This window comes from Topomyia yanbarensis, chromosome 3, assembly GCF_030247195.1.
Source record: "Topomyia yanbarensis strain Yona2022 chromosome 3, ASM3024719v1, whole genome shotgun sequence".
NCBI lineage: Eukaryota > Metazoa > Arthropoda > Insecta > Diptera > Culicidae > Topomyia > Topomyia yanbarensis.
The window spans coordinates 231,648,020-231,671,139 of NC_080672.1; the positions used below are offsets into that span (position 1 = coordinate 231,648,020).

The 23,120-nt window shown below is 38.3% G+C and overlaps 1 protein-coding gene across 4 annotated transcripts in view; it reads left to right on the forward strand.

Moving 5' to 3' along the window:
- LOC131688993 (cytokine receptor-like) overlaps window positions 1–23,120 on the forward strand; it is an 860,358-nt gene that overhangs the window by 326,696 nt on the left and 510,542 nt on the right. For 3 of the 4 annotated variants that reach the window (XM_058973707.1, XM_058973708.1, XM_058973706.1), the window contains one exon: window positions 10,139–10,293. The exons of the other annotated variant lie outside the window; for it this stretch is intronic. In XM_058973707.1, coding sequence (XP_058829690.1) covers window positions 10,139–10,293 — 155 coding nt within the window. The remainder of the gene's footprint in view (window positions 1–10,138; window positions 10,294–23,120) is intronic. 4 annotated transcript variants of the gene reach the window in all.

The following is a 23,120-nucleotide window of genomic DNA, read 5'->3' on the forward strand; positions in this document are numbered from 1 at the left end:
TGATGTTAGCGTAAATACTAATCTTATTTCTAATACTCAAGTCGCACATAAAAACAATAGAATAGAAATAGAAAGTGATTTAAAAAAAATTGGTTAAGGAACATTTCGTAAATATCATTTTATAACTTTTATAACTGGCGTTTTGGACAGTACATTTTCATCAAACTTCCACCAAATCGAATTTCTGGCCACGCCACTGACTTCAAGTAAGTAGAAACAAAGTCGTTCAACACTCGTCCCCAAGAAACTTCTTCGAATACTGCCTATCAATTATAATACATTGAAGACCATTTTGGTCAGGCCCCGATTTAGTCTGCCCCCATTTTATCAACCTCATGTTTGATGGACTCTAGCAGACGAACAAGGCTGAACGCTATTGAGAGTATGAACTTTAAATTGATTCAAAAAAACTTTTTTCGATTTTCGGGCTTAGCACAACATATATTTATTTAACCTCTTTGGGAAAATTTAGTTTTCCCCACGCAATACATTGATGGAAGAATTTGGATATGTTGTCAATAGAGCGATAATTCGTTTGTATGTCTATTTTATGGGCCATTTTCCGCTTATTCATTTATTTGGTTTAGCATTTGAGATTTCAAGCACTATGTTGTCCTATGCTGATTTGAACGATTCTCTGATTCCTGCCACTGTCCCATGTAGTATGTGTTAACAAAAACATCGCGAAGCATCAAGTTATAAACGTTCTCTATCTATATTATATACGAAGAGAGTGATAAAGAGTGATACAAAATGTATCATCACACTGTTAGGTGGATTAAAAACGTTTTTATATGAAAGTTCTCATAACTTCGAAACGAAAAAAGTTTAGTAGTCAGTTAATGTTTTAAAGCAAATTATGCGCCCTAAAATAATCTTCAAGTTATCCAAAGGGTACTTCAGTGTAAAATAAAAACTACAAAAGTTTTAGAAATAAAACCGTTTTTAACCCTTCGGAAGTTGCGCAAGTGGCCCAATGAACGAGCAGCCGCTGGTGCGCCAACACAGTTTTGCTACCTTTGTTAGCTGGCGGAAGGTTACAGAACACCCTGAAGCTTACATTTGGTTTTCTCGTGCAATGAAAATTACAAAAGCTAGAGCTTGCATGTCTTCAGCAAATTTGTTTAAAATGTGTTTCTCTACAACTTCTACATCGAACACTAAAGTTCTATCTTGAACCGTTAAAAATTTCAGTTTTAAAAATTGCTAAAATTAGAATCACCCTAGCATCTGTTTAAACAAAAAGAAGGGCATTGCAAAGTACAACAACTTTGTCAAACATGTTGTAAGGCTAAGTCATTTAATTTTAGCAAAAAGTCAAAATTGCTGCTAAATTCACATTCTAGACCACTGTGTTGTGGGAGCATATTGAATGATATTCTACACAGTATTAGAATCTGGACAAACGTCTTCTTTCGATTTCGAATTCTTCTGCATATGTTTCAAAGAATACCCAAAGATGTGTCTCTTAACATGTCATCCACAAAGTGTCTCAAGAAGCTGTTCATTTTAACTCGGCGTAAACTGTCAATTTGCTTTGTCAAATAGTATAATCTATAGCTAAGTATTTTTACAAGCTTTGTAATTATGCGCTATTTATAATTCTAATTATAATACGATTGCACCGCTTCGTTTGAAAGTTATTTGCTTTAAACCATTTGCGTTTTGACGAAATCATACATATCTGAGAAAGTAAACAACATATCGAAAAACAAAAATTATAGTGTCAAATGACAACGTTATGCCTTTCACTAATTACGTTAAGATCGGTTCAGCGGTTGCTGAGGTAATTACATGACATTAGTGCACATACATACATACTCACACACACATATATATACAGACATTGTCTCAATTTGTCGAGCTGAGTCGATAAAACACGACCCTCCGGGCCTCGGAAAAGGTTTTCAAAGTTTAAGCGAATTCTATACATTTCTTTTGTAAGAAATGTAAAAAGGTGCAAAATCGGCAGTCCCAGAAAGACGATTCTTATACAAAAAATAAATTTTCGAGAGTACAAAAAATCTCGACGTTTCAGGCATTTTAAAGATGTTTGGCATAAAAAATACGAATTCGATTTCTGAAATTTCATGGAGTCCCCTCCTTGAAAAAAAAAATGAGTTCAGGCTTATATGGTAGTTTGATATGTGAAGTCTATATTTCCGAAACCATATAAGCGATCCAGACGAAATTTAATAGACGTCTGTGAGGATATTATAGCTATCATTTGGAATTAAGTTTGTGAAAATCGGCCCAACTATTTCCGAGAAACTGATGTGAGTTTGTTTATTTTGAAAGATTGCCGCTTTTCCCGGGCACTTCCGGAACCGTCTATGGCGGTAAATGTAGTCAACGAAAGTTTGGCCGTTGGTGACCTAGAACTGTAAATTTATGTTGTTTGAATGACATTTAGCGAAACTTTTACCTTTTTGCTTTCATCGGAGTATCGATTTGAATCGGAATTTGCTTTGTGACCGCACGCCACAACCCGTAACTCCGGAAGTCTGACCGGCATTGACCGGCATGAAATTTAATAGCCATTTATGGGGATAAAACATCTTTCATTTGACACTAAGATCGGTTGAATCGGTCAAGCCATCTTCGAGAAACCGATGTGACTTATTCTGAATTTGGATACTTCCGTCGGGGCTTCCGGAACTGATGATGGTGGCCAATGTGGCCAAAGAGACTTTGAACTGTTAGTGACCTAGCACTATAAATCCAAACAGATGTGGCCACATTTTGGAAAAATTTTCACCTTTATACATTCATTGCAGAATTTATTAAAATGAACATTTTCTGTGTGATCGTACTCATTACCTTGTAATTCTGAAACCGGAAGTCGGATCCATTAGAAATTCAATAGCAGCCTATGGGGAACGTTGCGCCTTTCATTTGAGACTAAGTTTGTGAAAATCGGTTCAGCCATCTCTGGAAAAATGTGAGTGAGATTGTGTTCGCGTACATACAGACGCACATACGCACACACACATACAAACATTTGCCGAATTCGACGAACTGAATCGAATGGTATATGTCATTCGGCCCTCCGGGCCTCCCTTAAAAAGTCTATTTTCAGAGCAATTGCAATACCTTTCTATTGAGAAAGACAAAAATTGAATTTCATTTTCATTCGATTTAAACTAAAAACTACTTGTTTTCATTAACTATCGGCAGACTGTCCCTTTAAAATGTAATTTTTAAAATTGCCATATCTTGCTCAAAATCTTAACCAAACATTCTTTGAAATATGAAGAAAAATTAAGTAAAAGTTCATCAAACTCGTAAAATAGGTCAGAACCATTGGTCGCACTGAAACATATCGAAAGTACATCCATTTACCTTTAACTTAACATAATAAGGGACCATTCATAATTTACGTACGTTACGTAATTTACGTAACGCCAAAATTGCCCAAAATTGTCTCCCCCTCTCCCCATGTAACAAATTGCCATGGTAAATGGTAAATGTCTCCTCCCCCATCTCTATTACGTAACAAATTCATTGAATTTTTTTTTCTTCCGTGAAAACATGTTACATAACGATCTAGTTTACTCCCCCTCCTCCCTATGCCACAACATGTCACAACTTGTCGTACCCCCCCCCCCCCCCCTAAAAGCGTTTCGTAATTTATGAATCGTCTCTAACATGTCATATCGATGCGCTATAACCGAAGATATTTGAAATTTACTAAATGTACTTTTTATTTTAAGGATGAAATTCATTTTTTACTCTCACTTGAAAACTGTTCTACTGTAAATTTTTTGAGATTTATTTTCGGATTCAGCACACGATTTTACATTGACAGTGACCACCAGCTTACTGAGTTCAGAAATGCTGCGTTGAAAACCATTCGATGAATAAAATAACAAATCAAATTCTTGTTTTCCTAGTTAGTTGACTTCAACAGAAAAATGAAAAACGTAGCTAAATTTTCTCTTAATTTTGCGAGATTGCCAAATAATAGGGTGATGAGCCTATTTTGGCACCATTAGGGAGAGGGTCGCACTATTTTTTGAACAATTTTAAAAGAAGCCATATTATCTATAACCTTTCTCAGCATAAAGTATCAGTGTACTGTTTCTTAAACATCTATATAATGCTTATTTAGCAGAATTGCCTCAATTTTCAGCATAAATGAAAATAAATGTTCCATTCTGTGCATCTATTCCCACCTCAACGATCCAATTATCGCCTCATGGGTGTGCCAATTTCCACCTCATCGAAAAACAATCTAGTTGAAACGCAATGCCTCATATTCCATTTGCGTCGATTCTAACTACGTATCCAGATCATGGACGCCAACGTGTGATTTGTAAAACGAATCATTCTGCTTTCTTCAGCCGATCAAAACAAACGTAAACATCACGCACATCAATGAAACTCATCAGCTGTTAGTAGAAGAGCGCCCAGAATTGCGCACGCAGAAAAAAAAACCCTTCGAAGGTTAGCAACTGGAATGACAAGTTTCACATCACATTGCTTTCTCCCGATCCGAATTGTATGTGCAGATGAAAATAAAATATCTGCAATCAACAATTAGTTGAATAACTTTAAGTAATTGATTACTTATACCTGAAATTGCATTACATTATATTTACAAGTTCATGTTTTGGTTTGGCCGCACTGATGATTCTTTTCTGTATGATGGATACAAAAAGTTGGTTTTGATTGTGGTAGTGTATCAGCAAAACATGCCAATAATAGGAACCCCCGTATTTAGTTTTATCCTATTATAACACTAGGCCTATTCTAGTGTTTGACGAGTGATTTTAAAGTGAAATTATCGTAAAAAGCTTCTCCAGCTAAAATAAAGGTATGTATCAGTGCAATGTTTAGTATATTTGTGCTGGAATAACGAGATATGAGGCGGTAAATGCTGGCTCGTAAGTGTTTATTTTGCTAAGCGCCGTTGCATCCATTTTCGGTTCACTACGTGAGTGAGGCGGAATAGTAGATATTTCAATAAGGTGATTTTGTTTTAATTAAAAGTTGGATTTAGAGGATTGTTCTAAATACATATGTACACAACAAATAAAGAATATAACTTGAGCTTATTTTTTCTCACCTGCTTTAGCCAAATCGATAGTGTCATTATTTCATATGCTTGATTCGAAACCAAGGGGTACGAAATAGGGTCACAATAGGCTCTACTGCCAAAATAGGCTCATCACCCTAGTTATTGAAACTTATTATTGATTTTGATTCAAGACGCACGAGGAATTCCACGAAGATCCGTCCGAAAATCTTTAAAATCGTGACCGACCATCTTAGATTCCAATGAAACTTTACACGTTTCACCGTCATGCAAGACTAAATATTTTCCACAGGTAATAAAATTATTTTGACTCAGGAGCACTTTTCAAAAGGGCGTAAACGTTTCTACGTGCATGAATTTCAAAATTTTTTTGTTCGATTACTGTATTTTATACAGCAAAACTATCTGAGAACGAGTTACAGGGAACGAATACTTCTGTCTGAAAAAAATATACACTGAAAAAAATGTTGTGTCATTTTTCAAAAAAACAAAAATTTATGATAAAAATTTAAATTGCGAAAAAACCCATTTTATAAAAAATTTTATATTTTGTTACCAAAAACCTAAAGAGAAAAGAAACATTTTGAATGTGACTGAATGATGGAGAAAAAATTGGTAAAAAAGTTTTCCTAACAATAACTTTGTACATGTTTTTAAATTTCATACTAATAGACTTACAAAATTGTAATTCTATTACAGAATATAATTCTAAGCACCATTTAAAATCAAAATGCATTTAACAAAAATCTTCCAAAATGCGATAGTTTTCGAGATATTTGAAATTTTGCTCCTTCAAAAACAATTAATTCGTGTAATTATGCTCTTTTTAAAAGTTATTCGCGTTACCCCATCAAAAATGTCAAAAAATTAATGTTTATCGTTTTAAACACGTAAAAGCAACTTTTTAGTGTATTTGGATCCTGGAGAAGCTTTCAATAAAAAAGTTTTTCTAACAACAACTTTTGACATTTTTTTTATAATTCTTACTATTTGCAGTCAAAAATTCAATTTTCTTTTTGAATATGATTCTAAACGCCATTTTAAATCGAAATGCTCTTAACAAAATTTTTCTAAAATGTAGTAGTTCTCGAGATATTTTAACTTTTGTTTTAACAACAAAATTATTTTGTTTTATTACGACCTTTTCATAAGTTAGTCGCGTTTCTCCATCAACAATAATAGGTTTTTCAAAAGGCCCGTAAACTTTCCTGCAACTTTCTCTTTGACATCAAGGCGATATTGTGAAACATTTTAAAGTTACATGAAAACAACCAACATATGATTCAGCTATATAGTTTAATCAACAGACCCTATGGTTGAAATATATTTTGGTTGCTTTCATGTAACTTTCAAATGGTTTACAATATCGCCTTGATGTCAGAGAGAAAGTTGCACGAAAGTTTACGGGCCTTTTGAAAAACCTATTATTGTTGATGGAGAAACGCGACTAACTTATGAAAAGGTCGTAATAAAATAAAATAATTGTGTTGTTAAAACAAAAGTTAAAATATCTCGAGAACTACTACATTTTAGAAAATTTTTGGCGTTTAGAATCATGTTCAAAAAGAAAATTGTATTTTTTACTGCAAATAGTAAGAATTATAAAAAAAATGTCAAAAGTTGTTGTTAGGAAAACTTTTTTATTGAAAGCTTCTCCATGATCCAAATACACTAAAAAGGTTGTTTTTACGTCTTTAAAACGATAAACATTAAATTTTTGACATTTTTTGATGGGTGTAACGCGAATAACCTTTAAAAAGGGCATAATTACACGAATTAATTGTTTTTGAAGTAGCAAAATTTCAAATATCTCGAAAACTATCGTATTTTGGAAGATTTTTGTTAAATGCATTTTGATTTTAAATGGTGCTTAGAATTATATTCTGTATTAAAATTACAATTTTGTATGTCAATTAGTATGAAATTTAAAAACATGTACGAAATTATTGTTAGGAAAACTTTTTTACCGATTTTTTCTACATCATGCAATCACATTCAAAATGTTTCTTTTCTCTTTAGGTTTTTGGTAACAAAATATAAAAAATTTAAAAAATGGGTTTTTTCGCAATTTAAATTTTTATCATAAATTTTTGTTTTTTTTGAAAAATGACACAACATTTTTTTCAGTGTATATTTTTTTCGGACAGAAGTATTCATTCCCTGTAACTTGTTCTCAGATAGTTTTGCTGTAAAAAATACAGTAATCGAACAAAAAAAATGAAATTCATACACGTAGAAACGTTTACGCCCTTTTGAAAAATTACTCTTGTATCAAAATATTTCAATTGCCAGAGAATATCATGGAGATTCATACAGCGAAAACACCTGCAAAGTTTCGTTCGAATCGACGATGGTCATATTTTGCGGTCGGCCGGTTTCTCATGGAATCCCTCTAATACGAAATGACAGCAAAGTAGCCAAGATGCACAACTTACTGAAATACATTAAGGTAGCGACAGCAACTATGTTCATACACGCTGGGCAAAAAACAGAAAACAGAAATTCAACTGACCTCATTTTGGTTTTACCTAGTTTTCCATTAAAAACATATCAATAAAGGGATGATTTTGAATGACATTTTTTTCAATACATGTATACTGAAAGTTGAAAGTATTGTCGAAAATTGTCAAAATCATTCTATTTCGGATTTAGTCGATTATATAAATAAAATAACAAATGTAATATGCAATATGATAATTATTTTTCATCTTTTGAGATTCCAAACTAGATGTGGAATAAGTATGAAGTTTTTTTGTAGTGCGGCTGACTAAATAGAAAAATATATACCTTTCATCTAAAATTGAAATCATCAATAAATTACCAACAATCCTTAAATACTCATTTGGTAATGCTATTTCGTCTCATTTAAGAGGGCAATTTATAAAAAGATAACATTATGAGAAACATAACTCTATATTATATTTACGCGTGAATTACTGGCATACGGAGTATTTCAACAATTTAATTCCATACCTTCATCCTCGGTCGGTGAAACAAAACATTTGAAATATCCTATGTTGTATTTTACTATGAAGCAGTTTAATGCAACAATGAGATTAGTTGAATTCCAGTCGTTTGTGTCTTGGCTGAAAAGGTAATGTAACGGCATATGCAATTTTGCCTAGACTAAAACAAGCGTTACAAGCTGAGACAAGCGTTTCAAGCTTTAGCTCAGGTAGGCTTTTTAAGTTTTGTGCTAGGCTGAAACGTTCGTGTCCAGACTGAAACTGACAGCATCAAACCAACAGCGTTGGATTATTCACTATGCTATATTGGGGGTTGGATTATTGTTTTCAACAAAAATTTAGTTCGTATGTTACTATGTTTTAATTGCCGCAAGGTTCTACTGTATCGATTTTGTTGGCTATTTTCGGCAAATTTGAGACTAAGAGAAACGAAAGCAATGAAATTGAAAGACGGATAGGTATTCTAGAGCGAATCAGTTATAAGCTTAGAACGGAAAACTAGAACTAGGCAGGCTCATATGGGCATGATCGAAAGGAAATGTGAAGAATTCTTTGCCTTCTGCAGAGTAGGAGTTGGGCGTTGCACCCAAGTCTACCGCATGGTCTATGGTAGAACATAACTCATCATCATGTTTTACCGCCGACGCCGGCAAAAATTCTTCACAAATCCTCGCCTAGAACGACCATGCGATCATTCTTCTCCCTTTCTGCTGGCATCCAGCCGTGACGTATGCATTCAATCGACACCAAGCTATCGGTGTCGCACCGATCCTATTGTGATTGAACTACTTATTGATTTTTTCGTTCCGCACACACGGATGGCTGATAGCAATTAATGACACAGCTCAGCTAGCAGAAATCGAATTTTTATCTACTTTTTTACCTACTAGTTTATATGTTACTATGTTTCAATTGCCGCAAGGTTCTACTGTATCGATTTTGTTGGCTATTTTCGGCAAATTTGAGACTAAGAGAAACGAAAGCAATGAAATTGAAAGACGAATAGGTATTCTAGAGCGAATCAGTTATAAACTTAGAACGGCAAACTAGAACTAGGCAGGCTCATATGGGAAATGTGAAGAATTCTTTGCCTTCTGCAGAGTAGGAGTTGGGCGTTGCACCCAAGTCTACCGCATGGTCCGCCGACGCCAGCAAAAAATTCTTCACAAATCCTCGCCTAGAACTACCATGCGATCATGCTTCTCCCTTTCTGCTAGCATCAAATTTGCCGAAAATAGCCAACAAAATCGATACAGTAGAACCTTGCGGCAATTAAAACATAGTAACATATAAACTAGTTGGTAAAAAAGTAGATAAAAATTCGATTTCTGCTAGCTGAGCTGTGTCATTAATTGCTATCAGCCATCCGTGTGTGCGGAACGAAAAAATCAATAAGTGGTTCAATCACAATAGGATCGGTGCGACACCGATAGCTTGGTGTCGATTGAATGCATACGTCACGGCTTGATGCTAGCAGAAAGGGAGAAGCATGATCGCATGGTCGTTCTAGGCGTGGATTTGTGAAGATTTTTTTGCCGGCGTCGGCGGTAAAACATGATGATGAGTTATGTTCTACCATAGACCATGCGGTAGACTTGGGTGCAACGCCCAACTCCTAATCTGCAGAAGGTAAAGAATTCTTCACATTTCCTTTCGATCATGCCCATATGAGCCTGCCTAGTTCTAGTTTTCCGTTCTAAGTTTATAACTGATTCGCTCTAGAATGGGTGCAACGCCCAACTCCTAATCTGCAAAGGTAAAGAATTCTTCACATTTCCTTTCGATCATGCCCATATGAGCCTGCCTAGTTCTAGTTTTCCGTTCTAAGTTTATAACTGATTCGCTCTAGAATACCTATCCGTCTTTCTATTTCATTGCTTTCGTTTCTCTTAGTCTCAAATTTGCCGAAAATAGCCAACAAAATCGATACAGTAAATATTTAGTTCGCCCAAATATTAACTAGACGAAACCAAAAACTCAACTAATTTTTTAGTTAAAATTGTGATGAATCGGTTTTCCGTGTGTAAACTACTATAATCTATTAACACACGATCGGTTAGATTGCTATGAACGCTTTGCATAAGTCAATTCTGGCGACATGAATAACATAAACAGCATTTTTTTCTATTTCTAGGGATTTCACCACACGCGCCTATTTATCGACTAGTGAATCAATCTTACAATATAAATTGCACATTGAATCGCTCAGATCCAGATACGTACAAGTATACCAGCAACGATTTGATGTTTTACATTAAGGATACACCTGTGTCTCGACAAAATGTTAAGGTGAGATGTATACGGACATCTTTTGTCTTTAGTGTAAACTTGATTGAATTTGGAATGAAAGCACGACTAAGGTTACATATCTTCAAATTCGTTTTACCTTTCTCATATAGAAAGGTTATGCAATCACTCTGAACTTCGTCAACCTAATCCCGGCCCAGAGGTCCTTGTGTCAAATACCATTCGACTCAGTTCGTCGAATTCGTTTTTTAAAGTGTTTGCTTTTTTGTAAAGGGCTTTAAAATACTTTTAAAAAAGCCCTGAGACTGGAAAAATGTACAAAAACCCTAACGTCTCAGGGAAACAGGTTTGAGCTTGCCATCACCCGACCCGCTAAAACACTGCTCTTGACCAGAACTTGATTTCTCCCCGGCACTACCTTTCGACATTACTTCAGGGAGAGATTTTTATGTGCATAGCACCCACTCTATTTCAACTACTAAATAGTTAGCTTCTTCAGTAGGGTTACAACACCACTCCTCGACACACCACCAACCACACAGACCATGGCAGTCGGAATGCTAGCTGTGGGTCGAGACTTAGTGCTCTTCTCCTACGAAGACAATTTGGGCGGCAACTTCAGATTGCCTAATTTACCGTTCCCTTCGGCTCTCTTGTGCCATTCAGCGCCGCAACTTCCTTCTCGTACCATTCAGCATCACCTACTTTTTTAGTTCCCGATTTGTTCGCGAACTACTCGGTCTAGTCCCCGACGATGGGCCTACTCCGCCGGAGAATTGCCCGGCGAAAGTTCTCCCGAAACTGAGCCGAACATCCAGGTGTCGAGGTCAGTTCAGCGATTCCAGTGGAGCAGGGCGTCTGGTTCTCTGGGGCCCTGACGACAGGTGCCTCGTCGCGGTCTACTCAGTCTAGTCCCTGGCGGTGAATCTAGCTTACGTCAATGGAGAGTTCCCCGATGAAGGAAGTTCTCCCGAAACCGATTCTTTCTTGGTTTAAGCACCACAACTTATGGAGCCCTTTGGCTCCCTATCCGGTGTCATTTAGCACCGCAACTCCTTTGAGCCCTTTGGTTCCCCGCTTCTTCCATTTCACTCCACTTCACCGATGAGCCATTTAGCTCCCGCTCTTACTTGTTCGCGAACTACTCGTTCTAGTCCGCGACAATGGATCTATCATATTTCGACGGAGAATTCCACGGCGAGAGAGGTTCTCACGAAACCGAGTTGTAGATTTCTCCCGATACCGATCTTCGTTTCCGTGAACCTTTCGTTGCGTTGCGAAGCTTGGTGCTATTCGTGGATTGCATACTAACGATTATCATGTTGCCTATAGGTAGTTCAACTCATCTTACTTGTGAGATAAATGATCGGGAATGAACTTTATATCTTTTAAGTTCAGTAAACCAATAGCATGAGAATCATTATTGCCGGCCACGACCATCTTCACCGATACTTAGGATAAGGTAGGATTCGCCACAAGCTGGCAATGCGACCACGAAATGAATGTTTTTATGCTGTGGGATGGTTAGTCTTCGAGTATACGAATGCTCAAAGCAAAAAGGCATTTATTTATGTTTTTCTTGTGTTTAAATTCTGGATAGGCGGCCATCGAGAGTAATTACCTTTTTCCCTAAACTACAGCAATTTGAACTCCAAACAGCCGGCCGTACAAGCATTGCTAAAACTGTGAGTCAATCTTATATCTATACTCGATATTCGGTACGATCGCGCGTGATTAGAGAAAGACTAAGTAAAGTGAGAAATGTTCGAGAAGCAATATCAAGAATAAACAATTTGTGACATTTTAGAGTGAATCGTGTGAGTGAATGAAAACAACGTCTATATAAGTACGATTTTTGCCGGAGACAACACTGATCGACGTTTATTATGATGTTTCCGTACCCGAATATATCGGCAAATTCACATTTTTAAAATTTTATGATAAACGCGCCAAACAGCAAAATAAATTGCGATCTTACAAGCTAACTACGCGCGGCGTGCGGTTTCCGAAGTCAAAGGAGAAAGATAAACATAAACATACTGCGACGACATGGATTAAAATCTTATTCTGGGGCACTTGGCATCATCCCATCGCTTGCTTGAAAATTCTATGAATCAAGATACAATTTGTGAGAAAAAAAACTAAATAAATATTTATTAAAAAAAACTGGAAAAACTGGCTCAAATTTCAAAAAAACTGGATGTTGTGAAAAAACCGATTTAATCCACCTAGCAGTGAGATGAGACATTTCTTACACATTTCACTATTGGATTAGTTTGCAGAACTCACGAGAAGTAGGCACCCAACTAGAGGTGGGATGAAAACAGTTTCTAGTCTTGCACGAATAAAATCTCGAATAAACTGAATAAATTATAGAAATCAACAACACGACCGAAATAAAAAAGTAAAGCAAAAAATGAAATAATAGGTTTTTAAATTCATAAAATAAGTAGAAAAATTAATATAAATCAAAATTATAAAATACACGAATCAAATTAGATTAGGTTATTAAATAAAAATTAAGATTATATTTAGAAATAGTTATAAGATTAATAAAATAAATTGACTCATACTAACAAATTGAATGAAATATAACGAATGACTGAACATGAAATGCATAAAATTAAATATATGAATAAAATGAATCAAAAGAATCAAATGAATTAAATGAATCAAATGATTCAAATGATTCAAATGAATCAAATGAATCAAATGAATCAAATGAATCAAATGAATCAAATGAATCAAATGAATCAAATGAATCAAATGAATCAAATGAATCAAATGAATCAAATGAATCAAATGAATCAAATGAATCAAATGAATCAAATGAATCAAATGAATCAAATGAATCAAATGAATCAAATGAATCAAATGAATCAAATGAATCAAATGAATCTAATGAATCAAATATATCAAATGAATCAAATGAATCTAATTTGTGGATATTTTTGGTCTTTGATCCTTTATTTCTCATGAAAGTTCGTACCAATATAACGAATGTGCAGCTGATACAACTCATGGTTTATTCGCCTGTGCCACGTTCCGTCTTCCATCTGAACTCCACCATAGATGGTACGCAACACCTTTCGTTCGAAAACTCCAAGGGCGCTTTGGTCCTCAACGAACATAGTTCAGGTCTCGTGGCCGCAGAGGACCACCGATCTAATCAGCGTCTTGTAGATAATCAACTTCGTGCGGCGGCGAATTTTATTCGACCGGAGCGTCCTCCGAAGTCCAAAGTAAGCACGATTTCCCGCCAAGATCCGTCTCTGAATTTCTCTGCTGTTATCATTGTCGTCGGTTATCAGAGCCCAAATACATGAATTCGTCGACCATCTCGATTTCGTCACCGTCAATCCGCACTCGGGTGGGAGGTTCACATTGTCGTCTCTAGAACCTCTTTCTCTCATGTATTTTGTCCTCGAAACGTTGATGGCAAGTCCAATCCTGCTGGCTTCAGCTTTCAGTCTTTGAGCATATGTTTCATTCAAAATTCAATAGAGATACGAATAGTTTAAATATCGCACGTGGAATGTCTCTTTTGAAAATTTTCATGTCGAACTTTCATATTACCCAGTTAAGCCAAATATTTTTCTGATATAGCCATGAATTTCCTTAATTATAGTGTAGATAAAGGCTTTGAATACAATTGAATTAAAGTTGAGTTGATGTAGCAGCAGTCAAAAAATAGTTTTTTTTTCTCAAACCTTCGCAATTACAATTAATAAATATTTCAGATTGGCAGAAGACCTTATCACACAACTTAGAAATGGATACAGAAATAGCTAGATAGATGCGATAGAAGAGAAACAGAGAGAGATAGAGATGGGCGGGGGGCGTGTGAGGTATGGCAAATGTTGGTTAATGCAGTGACATTATTTTTATAGGTATATTATTATGATATATTGATTTCTTATATTCTTGTCATAAATAATGTAAGTAGTAATTTTTGCACCATAACCAGTATAACCTAAATCTTACAAAAGAGCTAAATTTTTGCTAGATTTTTGGGCTTCAAACATACTTACTACTTTACTTTCGGTGACGCCACGAGTATAATTATATGAGAAATCTTTTATCTCACTATTAGGTGAATTACTTGTTGATCTGTGTATTGATATACCATCCAACATTTACCTCATGATTGAACGCAATGCCTAATCCAAGGGATAAATACTAGAACTCACTGTTTCTTTATCAACACATTATTTTGTCTTTGAAGTGAACTTGATTTTTGAGAAATAGTTAATTTACTATAAAGGTAATTCACAAAATGTTCTCAACATCGAATTCCTTGAATCACGTAGATGTGTTTTCATACCCCGATATTCAAAATCGGTTTAGTTTTGCCCCCAAAACACCAGTAAAGCAATACTCTGTATGAAACAATTTCATTTTTAGTTAGTGGAAATTGGTAAGCGAGGACCAGAAATACAAAATGTTTAATATCTCCGCCGCTCGTGCACGGATTTTGACAATCTGTAGCTTGTTAGAAAGGTATTTTTACAGGCTTTCTGTTTATGTGCAGTTTGTGGGACAATATTATATTGTTCGGAAATTATTTGCGAAAAACCTGCTGTGTTTTGACAAAATCGTCCATATCTCAGAAAGTAAACAACATATCGAAAATCAAAAATAATAGTGTCAAATGGCAACGTTAGGCCTTTCATTTGAAACTAGTTTCATTAAGATCGGTTCAGCCATTGTTGAGATAATTACATGACATTTTGTACATACATACATACACACACACACACATACAGACATTGTCTCAATTTGTCGAGCTGAGTCGATTGGTATATGAGACTCGGCCCTCCGGGCCTCGGAAAAAGTTTTCAAAGTTTGAGCGAATCCTATACATTTCTTTTGTAAGAAATGTAAAACTAGAAGAATCCAGTTTAAACTGGAAGGTTGGCATCGCTGGGTGTCACTGGTTCCCAGATTCAAATCTTTGCCAGCGATCACCAATACGGTGACACTATTATTTACTCGCGTATATTCACCAAAAGTAAAGGCCCAAAAATGTGTAAGACAATACAAAAGTTTAAGTATCAATCAGTGGCGCATTCCATCTGAGACGATACAAACAGTTTTTCAAAAAAGCGTTGAACCTCATGAGAAATTTTTACAAACTACATATCCTCCTCATCGGTAGCAAGTCTAGTTTCATCCATTCTCGCCAATCAACAAATCACACTCACATATTCATACTAATGCTGCTTACTAATGTGATGCGGCGAACTGAAAAACTAAACACAAATATGTTTCAAACTTCTAATCCTACCAACAATTCCTACAAACCGTAACTAGATACTTAGCTTAATCGGATTTCCTTTGAAAACACTATCTAGTGCAAAGCGGTGGGTAGGTCCCTTCACCACTTCCTCTGCAGCTCGGAGAATATACTCGTAATGACTCTGTTGACAGTGTTCCAGGTATCCTCGTCGTGGCACATCTTTTCGATGATATTGGCAACTGTCACACCAGGCATATCCCTACGAACTTCTTCGAATCTAAGGCATTTGAAGACCATGTATTACGGTGTCTCTTGCACGTTCAGGGCAAAGGGGTGACGAAGCATGTCAAAACCGATGCAAGTACTACCGGAAGCATTTGTGCACGGACAAAAACTGCGTCAAATGGAAGTTCACCTCTCCATGCTTCCTATGCACCCAAGCCGACACACTTTTCGCAGGCGTAGTCGACGTGATTGTTGAAGCTCAACTGGTCGCCGATTATCATTCCCAATTGCTTCAGTGCACGTTTCGATTCAATCACGTGCCCTTCGACGTCGATCTGCATCCGCTGAACGGCTTTGTAATTGCTGATCAACAACACCTCCGTCTTATGGTGAGCTATTTGCGGCTTGACCCCGTTCATCCAGCTCTCGATCGCGTCTATTGTCTCCGTCATCAATACCTCCACTTCTTCAGTTGTCTCACCCATCACCGTTAGTGACACGTCGTCCGCGAAATCTACGATTTTCATTTTCCTGGGTAGCCGCAGTATTAAGACCCAATCGTACATCCCGTTCCAAAGTGTGACCGAGATTGGATCCCTGGGGAACGCCCGCTGTAACTCGCATTGACTTCTGCTCTTCGCTCGTCTCGTACCTCAGCACTCTGGTCTGGAATTAGCTCTTCAGGATCTGGCATAGATAGTCGGGAACCTTCATTCTGTGCAGCGCTGCAGCAATGACTTTACAGCTGGCGCTGTTAAATGCATTCTTTACGTCTATCGTGACCACAGCGCAGTATCGATCTCCTCTTCGCTTCTGTTTAGATGCCTTCGTAGCATTCTCGAGCACTGTCCGAATTGCATCCACTGTCGATGCTCCTTTGCGGAAACCGAACTGCATCTTGGACAGTCCGCGCTCACCTTCCGTGAATTTCGTCAACCTGTTAAGGATGATCATTGCAGGAGTTTTCCAAATGTATCCAGCAGACATATAGGCCTTTACGAGGCTGGATCGCCAGGTGGCTTCCCTGGATTCGGTGGCAACACCAGCTTCCGGACCTTCCACATTTTCGTGAAGTTGCCTTCATTTAGACACTTCTGCAGCACCATCCTGAACATGTCCAGATATGCCAGGATCGCAGTTTTCAGCACCACGTTTGGTATTCCTTCCGGGGGCTCTCTTTAATTTGAGGCGCCTCGATGCTTATGCGAGGTCATCTTTAGTCACTTGCTGATCGTCAGTGTTTTTTTTATTCATTTCGTTTATTTGATAGGCACAAATGCGTTAGCTTGGCGGTGCCAAATTATTTTGTGTTTACATTTTGGATATCTTAAAACTAGGAGGTTGCAATGTTGAAATATTTTTTTTACAAAGGAAAAGAAAGTTTACAGCTAGGGTGATGAGCCTATTTGCGCCATGTTTCTATTATCACCCTACCCATTTGAAGCCGTTGGTTAGAGCAGTGTCTACAATCTTTGTTCAACGCATTGAATCAAATGGTAGCGCAACAATAGGGGCACTCGATTCGAGTTTTCATTGTGCTCAAACACGAGAATTTTACTGTTTTCAACGCATTTGTGTTATTATATTGGTTCTTAACAACGAAGCAAAGCGGTTGATGTCAATGTTTACGCATTCCATTGATTGTAAGGGAAGAAATTACCGAATTAGTGAGGCACCTTGCTTAGTATGGTGAAAATAGGCTCATCACCCTATCTTAAGACTAGAAATAAGATTCTATATACAAGAGAGGGCCAAAAGATTTTTTTTATGAAAATATTTAAAACGATGGATTAAGTTTGATATACAAGAGGGGAGTAATAGTATTCTACGAAATATTTTACAGTTATCTTAAAACTAACAATATAGTTTAGTACACAAAAGGGGGAACAAATATTTATGAGAAATTTCACAGACTAGGGATACAATTCTATTTACAAGATGGAGGACAAGAGTTTCAATAAAGAGTAAAAATTACAGCTCTCTTAAAACTAGGAATACAGAATACAAATTTGATTTTTTAACGAAGAATTATACTTGGTCAAGATATTCAGAGGGGGGCTTATTTCCGCATCTGTGTAGCAGCAGTTGTATCAAAGGCAGGGAGAGAAGACGTATATGGTGACAGGGAAAGAAGAGTAAAACTTGCAACTTTCGCGCAAATGAGAGATCAGCGAAACAAATTTGCGCCTCAGTCTAGTAAGTCGTCGAGTACCGGATTGGCGGATGGTATTCTTCGGACCCGCGGGGAATCCTCAAAAGTCATCTGACCTCGAGTCGCTCTCGCTTCAGTTTCCTTCTATGCAGGCGTAGTGGTAAGGGCGACGGCGGTTACATAGTGGCACTCTGGAGCTGATCGGTTCCACAAAGCAAGAGGAAATTTCTAAAAACAAGAAATAAAAGAGAGGGGCTAAATTGGGATATTTATCGTTTTTATGAAAGTGTAAATAAGGGACATCTAGGGAAGATCGCGATTTGCCAGCCTATCTCGAACTAGGACATTGGGTGGTCTACCTCGGGCCCGAAGGGTATCCTTTAACTGAGACCTGGCGTCCAAATACCCGGCGCATACCCAGACAACGTGCTCGATGTTGTGATAGCCCTCGTCACAAGCGCACAGACCACTCTCCGCAAGCCCAATACGCCGCAAATGCGCATCCAAGGTGTAGTAGTTGGACATAAGTCGGGACATTACACGTACGAAATATCGACCCACATTCATCCCCCTGAACCAAGGCTTCGTTGATACCTTTGGGATAATCGAATGTAGCCATCGCCGAAGTTCCCCATTACTCCACGAGGTTTGCCAACTGTCGAGCGTCCTCTGACGACAAATTCGTTGAAGCAGATTGGTCTTTCGTATATGTCACCATTTAATGCGCCCACCTTTGCTAATGAGTCGGCCTTTTCATTGCCTGGGATAGAGCAATGAGAGGGGACCCAAACAAAGGTAATCAGATAAGATTTTTCAGATAACGTATACAAGGACTCCCGTATCTTCCCCAGGAAATATGGGAATTGCTTTTTGGGCTTCATCGCACGAAGAGCCTCGATAGAGCTGAGGCTGTCCGAAATGATGAAGTAGTGATCTGTGGGCAGAGTGTCGATGATCCTAAGAGTGTACTGAATTGCAGCTAATTCTGCGACGTAAACTGAAGCAGGATCATTGAGCTTGAATGAAGCGGTATTATTGAAGATACCGAAGCCAGTGGACCCATCGAGATTTGATCCGTCAGTGTAAAACATTTTGTCGCAGTCGACTTCTTGGAATTTATTATAAAATATATTGGGGATCACTTGCGGGCGTATATTCCACGAATCTCTTCCTCCATGGATGTGTTGAAGAATACAGTAGAATCAGAAGTATCTAGGAAACGAACACGGTTGGGGGTATACGAAGAAGGATTAATGCTCTGTGCCATGTAGTCGAAGTACAAGGACATAAATCGGGTTTGAGAATTAAGCTCGACGATCCTCTCGAAGTTTTCAATCACCAACGGGTTCAGAATGTCGCATCGGATGAGCAATATATATGAGAGTTTCCAAAATCGATTTTTAGCGGAAGAACACCCGCCAGCACTTCGAGACTCATCGTATGGAGAGATATTTAAATGTGAAGACCTGATTGATCGTTACACCCATTTATAGAAGCTGGAGTTGCGCCGGCTCACGCTTCCTAGAAAAAACAACCAACTCAGTTTTCTCCGTGGAGAACTCGATACCCAGTTGAAGAACCCAAGCAGACAAATTGTCCAAGGTATCTTGTAATGGTCCTTGCAAATCGGCAGCTTTGGGCCCTTTAACAGAGACCACCCCGTCGTCTGCAAGTTGCCTTAGCGTGCATGAATTGGCAAGACAATCGTCAATGTCATTCACGTAAAAATTGTAGAGTAGGGGACTTAGACATGAGCCCTGGGGAAGACCCATGGAGCTAAATCGCGATGTTATTAAATCGCCACACGAAAAGTGCATGTGCTTTTGAGACAACAGGTGTAGCAAAAAGTTATTTAAAATTGGTGAAAGACCATGCTGGTGCAGCTTCTCTGACAGAATGTTGATATGATAACTAGTCAAAAACCCCCTTAATATCCAAGAAGACTGATGCCATCTGCTCTTTGTTAGCATTGGTCATTTGGATTTCTGTAGAAAGCAACGCAAGGCAATCGTTCGTCCCTTTGCCTTTGCGGATGCCAAATTGTGTATCTGACAGTATGCTATTTGCTTCAACCCAATTGTCGAGGCGAAACAAGATCATTTTCTCGAACAACTTTCGAATACAGGACAGCATTGCAATCGGTCGATACGAGTTGTGGTCGGAGGCTGGTTTTCCTGGTTTTTGGATGGCGATGACCTTCACTTGCCTCCAGTCATGAGGGACAATGTTACCCTAAAGAAACTTGTTAAATAAGTTCAACAAGCGCCTTTTTGCAGTGTCAGGCAGATTCTTCAGCAAGTTGAATTTGATTCTGTCTAACCCTGGGGCGTTATTGTTGCATGACAAGAGGGCAAGTGAGAACTCCACCATCGAAAACGGTGTTTCGTTCGCGGTATCGTGAGGAGACGCGGCATGGTACGTTTTATGTACCGGGACAGAGTCCGGACAGATCTTCTTGGCGAAAGCGAATATCCAACGGTTTGAATATTTCACGTTCTCGTTGGTACTGTTTCGGTTACGCATACGTCGAGCCGTACTCCAAAGAGTGTTCATCGCTGTTTCTCTCGTTAACCCGTCGACAAACCGGCGCCAATAACTGCGTTTTTGGCTTTCATTAGACTCTTCATTCGCCTTTCTAACGACGCGTATTGTTGATAGCTAGCGGATAACCCGTCTTTTCGGAAGCCCTTATATGCAGTAGACTTCTCCGCGTACAGCTCTGAGCACTCTTTGTCCCACCACGGGGTGGGAGACCGTCCATGGGTATTCGCGCTGGGTACTGGTTTAGTCTGAGCTTGATTCGCACTGTCGAGAATCAAGCCAGCCAAAAACCTGTACTCTTCCTCCGGAGGAAGCTCTTGAGTGGATTCGATTTTAACGGATATCGCGGTCGCGTAACTCTTCCAATCACTGTTCCGTGTGAGGTCGTACTAGACATTGATTGTTTCCGATGGTCTTGAACCGTTGGCAATTGAAATTACGATAGGCAAATGATCGCTACCGTGAGGATCAGGGATCACCTTCCACCTGCAATCTAACTGTAGCGATGTCGAGCAAAGCGATAAATCCAACGCGCTTGCGCATGCTGGTGGTGTAGGAATCCGCGTCATTTCTCTCGTGTTTAAGATGGTCATGTTGAAATTGTCGCAAAGATCTTGGATTAATGTTGATCTATTATCATCGTGAAGACAGCCCCATACCGTACCGTGCGAGTTAAAGTATCCCAGAACTAGCCGCGGTGCCAGTAAGGATTCCGTGATATTACAAAGCGTTCGGTGCCCTACCGAGGCTCTAGGAGGAATGTAGATGGAAGCAATGCGAAGGAAAGCAATGATTAGAACTTGACAAGCGACAATTTCAATGCCTGGTGTCGAAGGGAGGTTAATTCGGTTGAAAGAATAGCACTTTTTGATCCCCAAAAGTACTCCTCCATAAGGGTTTTCTCGATCCAGACGGATTATATTAAAGTCGTGGAAGTTGAGATTTATATCGAAAGTTAACCAACTTTCACATAATTTGAAGGAATCGATTTTCGGGAGGATACTTCTGCAATTCCACTGTAGGATAGTGATCGAATCAGTGACCTCGTTTGATGACTTAGCCATCGAAGGATACGATCGCTGCAAGGAGGGGTCATTTAGCAGTTAACTGTTTCAAAGATGTTTGCACTATAGGGAGAAAATGTATCAGAATGCTTTTAAGAGGATCAGTAACATTGAAAGTTGTGAAAATTAAGTCCACTATGTCAGAAAATTTCATTAGTCCACTACTGGACTGAGCATCTGTTTGAAAAAAGGAGACATTTGGGGTTTTTGGTGATCCTGGAAGTGGCGGATACTCCTTGTTAGAATTAAAATTTCCAAGTCCTGGAGCAAATTCCTTCGGCTTTAGTGCATCACTTCCGTTGGGTTTATTGATTGTAGTTGGCGCACTCTGAGGGGACGACACCATGGCACCCTTACGAGGCAATCTAGGGGAGGCTAGATTTCTCCTCTTCCTGGATTCCCCTGGGTTACCCAAGAAGTTCCCTCTTGTGGGTCGTCAGATTCTTGCTCAACGCCAGCCAAAAGAGCAAAGGAATTTTCGGAAGGGACAGATGGCAAAGCATTCTTAAGAATTTCTGCATAAGAGCGCTTCGAGCGTTCCTTAAGGGAGCGTCTAATTTTATCCTCGCGCTGTTTGTACGAGGGGCATGATTTAAGATGATGTGGAAGGCCCCCGCAGTAGATACACTTTTCAGTTTCTTTACCGCAAGCGTCATCCTCATGCTCTCCCTCGCATTTGCCGCACCTTTTCTTATTGCCACAATAGGTGGCTGTGTGGCCCAGCTGCTTGCAATTGCTGCAGTTCATTATCCGCGGTACAAACAGGAGAACAGGTAGCCGAACCTTATCCAGGAGGACATAGTTGGGGAGGGAAGACCCGGAGAAAGTCACCCGAAGCGAGTCTGACAATGAATAAGTTGTCTTATTATTCTCAGTTTTTGCTGAATACAATTGCTTGCATTCCAGAATCTTCACATGTTGAAGTGAGGGGTCCTTAAAGCAACCAACTCCGTACTTCAATACGTCTTCGCACTTCAAATCCGGTTCGGCGACGACCCCGTCGATCTCCACTGCCAAACAAGATACATAAGCCTTAAATTGCTTTGTAAAACGCTCGCTGCGAGCAAACTGATTTGCCTGGTCGAGGTCATTCACTAATATGCGTATCTTATTAGCTCTAACACGTGTTATCTGAGCTACGGCCGGGTAGTTAGCAGTCAGCTCCCGTGAGATCTCTAAAATATTAAGCGATTTCGTGATGGGCCGGAAATAGACCAACCAAGGCCCATTTTAACTGGGTGGGTTGTTTTAATGCAAGGAGGACTGGGGAATCAGGGGAGGGAGTAATTTCGGGTTTATCCGGTAAATCCATGGGAATATCATTCCCATGGATAGTAACATTGGATGGGAATATCATTCCCATCCAATGTTACTTCGCCCTCGGCCATTTAGGCACGAGGATAGCACGTGGTGTAAACGAGAGATGAAACTTATATTCAGGGGAAAGGGAAATGAAAAAAAGATACTATATATATATATATATATATATATATATATATATATATATATATATATATATATATATATATATATATATATATATATATATATATATATATATATATATATATATATATATATATATATATATATATATATATATATATATATATATATATATATATATATATATATATATATATATATA